Genomic DNA, 11,235 nt, shown 5'->3' on the forward strand with positions numbered 1-11,235 from the left:
TGTATGAAACATAACATCTTAACTCTTAGTCATCCCATCATTACAGAGTTAAATTTACCATTAATTCCCATTTAAGATAGTGGATTGTAAACGAATAAAGCAATCTTGTACAAAGCCATGGTTGACATATATCCCTTTGTAAATCATGCATATTCTCTGTGCTCCAGCACTGCACTGTACATTTAGGTAGGGTCTACACAAGAGTTCTGTCAACAGAAATCAGAGAGCTTTTACACTCAAACAGTGTTTACACTCAAACTCAGCAGAACTCTGCTTTTGCCTCAACAGAGTTATCCCTTGAAAATTTGAAGAATAAGACTCTATCGACAGAGTTCTGTCAACGTAAGTGTAGTACAGACACTTGTGTTTACAGAGAGGGCTGACAATTCACCAGGCAGCCCTGTTTGCTGAGCTTCCAGTCAGCGATTGTGTCAATAGAGGGCAGGGCAGTCTGGCTGCTCTCTGAGGACATAGCAGATAGCTCTGTAAATCTGCTTTTGTGTGTAGATGCAGACACTTTCTGTCAACAGATGCTTCTAGTGTTGATGTAGCCTCTATGATGTCTCAACAAAAACCCAGGGAAAAAAAAGTAATCCAAAAGCTTTTGGGTTCAAGTTTGTTATATTAGCATAGGTGCTTTTATATTAGCAAACATCAGGGCCAGAGTTGGCCTGTGACTGGAATAAGCCTCAGCACTCTTATTACACAGAAATGCTCAGTGTCCCCTGTAACTGATATACCTACTTCACAGGGCAGCTCCTTAGGGGGCATCCTTTAGCCAAAAGTTTCACCCTCATCAATTGTCAGCTCCACCAAGGAAGTTCCATTCTGGTCAATCTTACTAGGGGAAGTGATTTGTATCATCCAGGCAACCTCACTCCATTTTGGGATCACCCAAGACCTGCATCAGGCTTGCTGAGCCCCAGACCCGTCCCTGCACAAATCCAAGCTCCCAGGGTACCAAGGACCTCTTCTGCAAGCAATCTTGGGGAAAGAATCTGAACTAATCTCAGTTTCAAAAAGGGTGTAGTACTCCACGTATGGAAAAGGCGTAGGCCACAACCCCATCAGTCCTCTGTGCATGCAAACCTGTCATGGGCATTAGCTTGGAGAGGGTTTATGGAATCAAGCCACTAAATACATATTCTGATACAGACTGGGAGTTTTAAAGGTACTGATGTGATTTAGAAGTACAAGTCCCAATTGATTTTCAGTAAAGTATAGCTAGGCTCTTAAGTCACTCTAGCTTTTCCAAAAGTCCCACCTGTGATCCCATGCAATATTGCATAATTAGCTGGCTAGATCTAACTGAGTGTACTAGAACATTAGACCTACTGGGCCTGATTTTGTCCCCAGTTAAATTTAAACCAATACATTGATGTCATCAAGGTGTTACAAATTCAACTGCAAGTAGGATTCAGCTCTTATTATTACATATTTGCAGTTTGTATTGAAACCATTTCTACAATCAGTGCAGTGTTATATGGAAATAATTATGCCACTGGAGCCAAAAAGCTGATACAAAATAAGATACTGGGACAATTCCATCTTCATTTATATGAGTACCAGTCACAAGTGATGAGGATCAAGTCCATAAAGTGTAATAGCAGCATTCAATTCATTATTACTTGAAATGCCATTTAGTGCTACAAAAGCCAAGCTTTGGGCCCAATCCTGTTAATCACAGGAAAAGTCAAAGGGACAGTGGGACATAGATGTGAAAGAGCTGTACATCTGAAAATGGTGTTGTAGGATCAGGTCCTATAATAAGCACAAAAAGAAAAAACTGGGCCTACATTTTCAGTTGCATGTAATTTAAGTAATCATTTAATGACAGGAGACAGAACAAAGTGCTCATGGGGGAGAGCTTTGAGAATAATCAGGGCATTCAGAATAGGTATTGCTCAAGAGAGGAAAAAAAACAGAAATAGTGGGAGGGGTCCTTAGTAATATCTGCATTTTTTTCAAGATGCTAGAGTCACAAATTGCTGAAATCCTGAAAATAAGTTTGCATCATTTCTGTAAATAAGCCTGATTCAGTATTTACTAGAGATAAAAATAGAGCACAGCATTCATCTTAAGCAAATTACAGGTGGGATCCAAGTAACAATTTGATTCCCAGCATTGCAGATTGGTGAACAGTTTCTTCTTCCTAAGCAGAGGACAAGGCTTTATTCCAGGTCTAAAAATTGGCATTAATCATGAAGATCTTCATAAACTCACTAAACAAAATGCATATACAGGCAGGCATACAGGGATGAGAAATTCTAATTCATCTGTACAAATATAAGGGAGTCTGGAGCCTGATCATGTTATAGCCACCAGAAGTAAGATTGGTCTCATTTCTTCTATTACTCAGTACTGCAACCCTGAAATATTTTCAGAGTCCATTGGCTTAAATGGGATTACTTGCTTTGGGAAGGGCTACTCACGTAAGAAAGAGATGGAGGCTCAAGGCATTAGAAGGTCTGACCTCAGTTATCTGTGGATTTGTGTAACATAGTTTGCTGTATCTTTTGCAAAACATTAAACTATAATTTGACCATTTGCCTACCCCAAATTAAAGTGTCCAGGTACATTAATATTGTTTTAAAAATCTAGATCAAAGGCCTTTTTAAATGAACGCATATAAACCTAACATACTGCCAAGCTCTCTCCCGCTTTTTCTAGCAGCTGAATTCTTGGATAAAATCATTTTGTAGGATATGAGCAATGCAGTTCTGAAAATAGCATCACTGTAAAATAAAAGATGGCAAGAACCCTAGAACACTGACTGATTTCAATGAAATTCTCTCATCAGTGACTATGTTGCAATTCTTCATTTTAGGATTTTCATACCTAATAAAATATTAACAGCTGTAGGTCTGAAAACCCCAGAAGAAATAATGACAAAGGATGGGGGGAGGGCATCAAAGCACAATTCGAAAGAAGTAAAAGCCAAATACTAAAAAGCTCCCATTCACTGATAATATAATAAAAAGGGAATAATGTTCTCTGAATCCAAATAATTTATACTGATAACCATCATGCACACTGATACACATACACAAAAAGAAAACACTCCCCACCCCGCTGTTTTGTGCTCTGCTTTACGTTTATTTCTACTAGACATACATTCAAAAGATTCTATTTTAAGCACCTGTAGTTTTATACATCTTGTGTAGTGTTTGGCACTCTGGCCCATGATGCTGAAAACACACCAAGAGGTAATACTTCACATCCCTATTCTAAGTGCACTACATTTTTGGCTCCCTCTCCGTTTCATTTGCATGAACACTCACACCAGAGGGTTTTTTGTTTTGTTTATTTTTATGGCAGAGAATATTTCTGAATACACCAAAACAATGCTATTTTGAAAATGGTTAGTACATGATTTGTGGCACCAGCTTCAAGACTAAATAAGATTTTACTATCCATGAGTTTTTTTAATAAAAGGATCAAACAATTATTATTCTGAATGCATCAAAATTAAGCATGTAAGTTTATAAGGATATTTAAAATATACATTGCGAACATCTTCTCTACACCCTTTGTGCCTAATCACTTCATATAGAAAGTGATACAGAATAATCAAGTCTGGCCTGTATAGTTCTTATTGGTAGAATTAACTTGGTAGGACCATGTACAGAACACAAAAGACAAAAATCCCAATCCTTTTGTGTGTGTCATCCTTCTGCTAATGGTAATCCTAATGAAATAAAAGAATAAGCATGATTCATGTACGTGTTTGCAGGAGTAGATCTTTATTTACTAAATATGTGCTTGGCTGTAAGTATGTCACAGTGTCACTGATATGCTGACATATTTTGAATAATATTAATAAGTCTTGTAACTCGAAGTGTGAAAATCTGTTCAGTTATGTCAGGAATGCATACTTCCTATTTTAAAACCCAAATATTAGGGGAGGAACACTAAAAAAAAAAAAAAAGAGAGAGAGCTAAAGAAAGAAAAAATTGAAAAAGGCTTTGACAGAATCAAGCTATGAGCCCAATCCTGCAAACGCATTAACAAAAGCAGCCCCATTGAATTTAACAGGATCCAACTCTAATTTGTCAAACACTTGGCTGTCAAGATCTTAATTTTGTAACAAAATAGCCAGATTAGTCCTCTCAAAGCATGGAGTGCATATTTACATTCTGTGTTAACCAGTGTAGTTGTAAATATCAACACTGTTGTATGCACTGCTGTATAGCTGACCTCAAAAGTACAACTATTTTTTAAAGTCTGAATTAAAATGGCTCTTATTTTGTTTCTATGACTGTTATGTTATTCTTATACCACCAATAGTGTACAATGTTGTCCTTAACATTATATACAATATCCATAATTATAGCTAACATTAAATATTGTATGTAGGTATACCTACACAATAAAAGGACATTTATACCTAGACAGAACAAAATCTATTTTATACTTTCATCAATAGTTCATTTAAAAAGCATGATAGGTCTGTCATTTAAAAATATCATACAAATGCATACTTATACTTAACACTGAATTATTGGCAGTAGAAATAAGAGACCACTGTACAAATTAATGAATTTATAATTTTATAATTCCTTAATATTTTGACACAGTGAAAGTTATATTTTAAACTATATGTGTAATATATATTAATTAGTTGTCAAATATATCATAAGATCAAATTACAGCTATCACTATAACTTGAATATCCCAGTACAAAAAAAAAAAAAAAAAACACACACCTTCATTCCATTTAAAATATTCTAACACTGAAGCGTTGTGTGACTATATTCTGATTTTGAATGAACAGCTCAAATTTTTATATCATTCAATATAGTGGTTTCTAATAAGATGGTTCCCCCTTTTTTGCTGGGTAAACTATGAAAGCCATAGTAGTGAAATTTATCATAGTGCCAGAGATTCTATCAAAGATACACTGGTGAAACCTTTTGTTTTGGGGGGAGTTTTAAGCCATATTTTAATATCATTACTGATTATATGAGTTTCTTGAGTTCTGCAAGAAAGATACATCTCATAAGAATGAAAGTACTGATGCAAAATTCACAGGGTTGTGGGGTGGGAACAGTTGTTTATAAAATCATAAACTATGCTAGCAGGGTTTTGTTTTGTTTTTACAGTACACCTGCCCAAGGAATACTCAAATGCTCCTTACACCAACTTTTCAAATAAATGATAGAGAGAGGTACACATTAAAAATAGTGAGAAAATACTTATATATAAATGTCAAGTCAGGTATGAAACAGCATTCGATTTGAAAACAATTAGTATCTCTTCCCCCGCCCCCTTTCCAACCCACAGTCTTCTTCCCCCCCCCATTACTAATAGTATTTACATCTTAAATTATTACCACTCTCAGACTTTCTTATTTGTGTCATTTTCACTGTGGTCTTCCCGATTTACACTATACTTTAAACTAGCTGTTATTAAAAGGCAGTATCCTAGCATTATTTTCAACTTTACCTCTTACATCATTACTTTCACAAAACAAGCACTCCTACCAGCCTGCTGAACTGTTCCATAAATGAAATGACTTATTTGCTCTTTGGTTTCATTTAAGTGAGAAAATACATTTTAAAAAGGTAAACAGACACTGTGGCTTATTCCTACAATATTGCAATGGTTTGATTATTATTATTTAAAAAAGACAGTTAAGTAGATAGTGGAGAACAAACACATGCTGTTAACCAAGAGATATTTCCTATTGTGTATTTCTTATCGTTAAAGCTCTTTGATTAATGAATACTTTATTCTGCTGATATTTGTTCTTATCATGAATAGTAATAGTAACCTCAAAAGGTAAGAAGCAAATATGAATTCAATGGACTATTAAGGGTGAAAAACTCACAGTAAAAAGCGATCCATAATTCTATTTGGAATTTATAGTATCTGCTTCCTATCATGTCGGTTTTAGTATTTCTTTACCTTTTACAAAAGTAGATCAATTTAAGAAGCTCAATTGCAAATAACTATGTATAGCATGATGTATCAATTTGCTAACGAGCTAGACTTCAAAATTCTAGATCAAAAAACTAAGAGTAGCAAGGATTTAAAATAAGCGTATCTTAGCATTATTTTTACTTAACTCTTCTTGTTTCACACAGCAATCTTTGTAAGTAACTCTTCCAAACCAAGGAAGTAAATCCTTCAAGCATCAATGAAGGCGAGTCTTCATTTACACAGTCTAAAAGGTTATTTGGTTATGTGCTTATCTGGTTATTTGGTTGTCTTTTAATCCCTTTCTTTCTTGTACCAGCACGTGCCTCTTTTCAGTCTTAGTCCAAAACATAAATGGAACCAATACTGTACTGAGAATTGAAACCTATTCTAAACACACAAGAAGCACTAACTGGCAAAAAAGCACCACGAGATGAGCAATGACAGCAAAATCTGCCTGTTATCAAACAAGACAGAATACTACTCTTAGTATTGATTATCTTATCGAAAATACATTTAAATCCATGTAAAGTTACCTGATGATAGGTTAACGCAGGAACTAAAGCACGTTAACAGAAAATGTGGTCATTAGCCCACATTTTTCTTCCTTAGCCTATAACTGTCTGGTTGAAACCAAAATATAACATATTACATTATTTCCTGTATGCCTTTCTAGTTTCCCATTCTTTTCACTATGAGATCCTTCATTTGACCAAGGAAACATCTTCATGTTAATAACTATGCAACACTTTGAAATTTTCTGTTCCATCCATGCAATGTAGCAACATAAAAACAACTATTACTAAGACAACTCCTCTTAAAGGTGCAAAGGTGAATTATAATGAAAGCTCACCTAATCAACTATTTTGCTGGTCTTTAAAGGGCTACTTGACTGCTTTTTGTTTTGAAGTCATTATTGTGAGAGATAATGTTTGAGAGTGTGCATCATGAAAACACAGCTACCTTACTTATGTCGCTTTAAACATGCAAAAAAAAGTCTGCTTTTTCACATGACTGCATGCACACAAAACTATATACAACAAACAAACCCTGGAACTGTCAAAATATTCATGCTGGGAACTGGAGGTGATCCATGTAGGAATGAGCACATACATACATTTAAAATCCCCAGCCAAAAATTAAAATAACAGTCTTGCAAACACGCATGGGAAAGGCAAGAACATGCATCTTTTTTATTATTTTCCAAAAGAAAAAGAAAAAGCTCCCGCATTTTTAAAAATAGAAAGTGTTAAAATCCCAGCCCATCAGAAATAGCCCTGGAAGCTCGTGGGGGCGGGGAGGGGAGAACGTGTGCAACTAGAAACTTTCCTCTGAGCATAGCTAAACTGCTGGGGGTATATTTAGAGACTGGGAGCTGCTCTGGAGTGATGTTCTCACGCAAATCCCTTGACTCAAAAAGTATAGCAGCACTGGGCTTTCCTGTGGCCGTTCTCAGGGAGCCTCTATGGGACAGCCTGGGTCTTTAAAAGCAAAGCAGCCAAAACCCTGCCATGTGCCCCAGTTACCACTCCATGACCCGGGCTCCTCCAAAGAAGGAGCGCTCCCCTGCGGTCCCCTCCCCCTCCTCCCTGCCCAGCACCCCGTTACAAACCAGCCCACTCGGGACCCAAACTCGGGCGGGACTCACGTTGCGGCCGACGGGAAGGGCCCTTCCGAGGCCAGGTTCAGCACCAGGGAGTGGAAAAGGGTCAGACTCAGGAGCAGCGGCCAGCCAGCAGCCATCTTCCCCATCGAAGCCCGATGCCCCCCGCCTCGGAGACGGAGCACGAGCATCGATCACCGGCGGGCGGCTTCGCTTTTTAAAGTCTCCCCACCGCCTCACTGAGGAGCCGCCCAGCGCTGGGCGCAGCAGCAGGGAGCGGGTCTGGGCCGGGCCTGGCCGGGGCGGGGCGGAGCAGAGCTGAGCGCGGGCGCCAACCGAGAGGGAGCGGGTCGGAGTCCCCACTACTCCGGCGCTCTCCGATCCGCCGCCATCAGGGCCACTCGGGGAGCGGAGCTCGGCGCGCTCTGTGCCTGCGTGGCTCCGTCCTGCCCTGATTTATCCCCGCCGGCGGCGGCAGCGGGAGGAGGCGGGCGCGGGGGCTGGCGGAGGGGGTGGGAGCTTTCGCCTGTGTTTCTCTGCCGCCGGCAGCTGCGGCGAAGCGGGCGCCGGGGAGGGGGCCGGGCCGCTCGCCCTACAAGGCCGGGGAAGAACTCCCGAAGTGGTCAGCCCCCGCGCTCCCGGGGGCGGTGCCTCGCCCAGCCGGCGCGCAGCGGGCACATGCGGGAGAGCCGCTGCGCCAGGCAGGCCGGCCGGCCGGCTCCGATCCGCTCCGCTGCGCCGCGCCGCGCGCTGCTGCGGCTCCTTTTGCGGGCCCGGGGCAGCGGCGGGCTAAGGGAGACGCCTGCTTCCTGGCGGGCCCCAAAGCTGCTGCTCCCCGGCGCTCGGCCCCTCCCGCTGCCTGATCCTCGCGCAGCCCCGGGAGGGTACAGTCCGTCCCGCCCCCCGCAGAGCCCGGCCCGCGTAGCCCGTGTGCTGCCCTAGGCGAACGGGCCCTTCTGCCAGCACCGCCCCGCTGCGGTTCCCCCGGGCCTGGGCGTGGGGTGTAAAGCGCCCAGCGCTTGGGGACACCCGTCTCCAATTCTGGGCGCGCGGCGACCGGCCCCTGCCCCCAGTTCCATCCCAGGCCCAGACTTCGCAGCTTTGCGCGCTCCTGTGAGCCCGGGGCCCCGGTAGGCGCGACGCGGAGTGGGGAGGTGGGGATATGTATCGGCCCAGCGTTTGCTGGTGAGAGAGACTAGGCTGCCAGCCGCATAGGAGCCAGGCCCAGGAAGAGCTCTCGGTAAACTGGCAAACGCGTTGCTCTCACCAGCAGAATCTGGTCCAGTGATAGATTTTAGCCGTTGCCCCTTGCTGCACTTCACGTTAACCTAGAGATCATCTTAGGCCCCAGGGTGTAAACAACTGAGAGCTGGGGAGAGGCTTTAGCACTACTAAAAAATTAAGGACTCAGTACATGAAAGCACCCTTTGGCGTAGCAACTGGCCTACTTTACTCTGTTACAAGTGGACCAATTTAGTCATAAGAAAATACTACTAAAGTCAGTTCTAGTTAACTCCGCTTCCCCTCCCACCGTCAAAAAGTTGTCTATGCCCCTGTGGGAGCCACCATCTCTTCCATTCACAATCATGCAGAGCAGCCACTCCCACAGCGTCCATTACCCAATTCATCATCAGTTCCATTCCCATGGAAACCACAATTGTTTTACAAGGTGCAGGAACAGTGGGGAGAATTAGTTCATGGGTATTTTAATAGAGCAAGAAGGAAAAAGAATGACTTTTAAAAAAAATCAATTCAATACATAGTCCTGAGGAGGTGGAGCCTGCCACATCTATCTCCAGTAATTATATGGCTCCCATTATGCTAGTGCCACATAATCTTTAGTTGTTCCACTGGACACCCTATGAAGTGCTGTTATCCCTATTTTACTGTTAGCAAAGAGATTAAGCAGCTTCCCTAAGGTCATGCAGGAAGCCTGTGACAGAGCAGGGAATGAAACGCACATATCGCACATCACAGCCTTGTGCCTTAACCACCAAACCAGACTCATACTCACGTGGGCTGACCGCTCTCTGCATAACTGACAGCAAATACTCCACAGACCACACTTGAGAATCTCTGCCTTACACTGCATTTGTAGTACAATTTGTTGTGTCTACGGGATATCTCAGTAAGATAGCTGAGGGTTTTGGTCAGTCTCATTTGAATTATTTTAATACAATGCAGCCTCCTCCTATTCCTGGAGTGTGCTGAACAAAATCACTGTTAACTCACTGGATTTTCTGTACTGGAATTTTTCCACTTCTGAGCCTTCCCTCCTGTCTAGCCAGGACTCCGTTCCATTTAGCAATGTGGGAAGAGTATGGTGGTCAGAACCACCTGGTCTCAAAGAAAGAATGTTTCAGAGCTACCTCAGCACTGAAGTAAAACTCTCAGCCAAGTTCAGTTTCATTAAGCCTGATGGTACTGGTGCCTTCCCTGAAAACCCAACTCCCCGAGTTATGTAATTATGTGAGAATCTGACCTTCCACTTTAAAATAGGATGTTTCTAGTCTTCATAATTGTAGAGAAAAGTTTATATATGTGACCCACAGAAGGTTCAAACACAAGGAAAAAGCGGGGAAAAACTATAACAACTAATTATAATATGATTTTAAGCTAATGTTCTGGTTTGGGGGGCTTGACTGGAGGTTGAACACTTGGGGTTAGCAGTGCTGACATGAGAGAGTCAAATAATGAGGCAAAATGAGGACTACTAGGGCAAAAAATCCAGAAGAATAAAGTGACATGGGATCAATTTTCTTCACATAAGCACCATATTTTTAATCTTTCTAATGCTGCATTTTTCATCTGTGCAGCTCATTAGGGCAACAACTGTAAAAACAATTAGAGTAATGGTAATAGAAATAGCTTCCAGGAGCAGGCCCCATGTAATAAAGTAGTTGTTTTTGACCACATCTACGCAAGAGTGACCTTTCGAAAGAAGATCTTCTGGAAGATCTTCTCTCGAAAAAGCACGTCCAAACACAAAAAGCAGCTCCAACTTTCGATCCGCTCTTTCGAAAGATCAATCTGCCCTTTCTAAAGACAGCAGCCACACAGGCCAGGAAACACTGTAGACGGGGGGCGTCGCATGGCTGCCAAGCCGTGAGAGCAGCAGCCAGCTGCTCCCTTAAATGGACCCCCTGAACGCTCTCCAGCACATGCTGCCAAGGCCTGCTGTGCTACATGCAGCACAGTAGAGCCCGTGCATGGTCCCGAGGCTCATAGCCGAGAGCCCTGGATCAACGGCACCACAGGATCCGCATGTTCGCCCCAGCTGGGCTGCTGGCCACCACCATTGCAGTTGCCCTTCATGTTCTCCCATGGCAGAGACCTGGTCCTGGGGCTCCCAACCCTCTCCCACCACACCTGTCACCCATCCACTCTCACCCTATGCCCCCACATTATGCCTCTCACCCATCCACCCCTCATCTCGCCCTCCCCAAAATGAGGGACATGGGGGTATTGAACCAAGGAGCTATTTAACTAACAGAAACCAAAACCTTGCAAAAATGAAAAACAACCTGACAACTATTTACAAGGGGAGGGGGGGAATTATATACAAGTGGGGGCTCAGGACAGGGCGAGGCCTCATTCTGTGGGAGTCAGGTTCAAGTCACAGAGGCTGTGGGATCCCCTCCTACCCCAGCCATGGGGGCCCCATTGAGGCTGGGATGGGGCAGGGACCATGGGGAGGTAGCAGCGTAGGAGGT

At 42.6% G+C, this 11,235-nt stretch overlaps 1 protein-coding gene across 3 annotated transcripts in view; it reads right to left on the reverse strand.

The window, feature by feature from the left end:
- CACNA2D1 (calcium voltage-gated channel auxiliary subunit alpha2delta 1) overlaps positions 1-8,269 on the reverse strand; it is a 720,757-nt gene extending 712,488 nt beyond the window's left edge. Inside the window, exon 1 of one of the 3 annotated variants that reach the window (XM_075017407.1) lies at positions 7,568-8,254. In XM_075017407.1, the coding sequence (XP_074873508.1) occupies positions 7,568-7,713 (146 nt within the window). In that variant the 5' untranslated portion in view covers positions 7,714-8,254. Of the gene's footprint in view, positions 1-7,567 lie in introns of all 3 variants that reach the window. The other 2 variants (XM_075017399.1, XM_075017417.1) reach the window with 2 other exon arrangements.
- Positions 8,270-11,235: the final 2,966 nt, after the last annotated feature.

This window comes from Carettochelys insculpta, chromosome 1 (assembly GCF_033958435.1).
Source record: "Carettochelys insculpta isolate YL-2023 chromosome 1, ASM3395843v1, whole genome shotgun sequence".
In the NCBI taxonomy this organism is placed as follows: Eukaryota; Metazoa; Chordata; order Testudines; family Carettochelyidae; genus Carettochelys; species Carettochelys insculpta.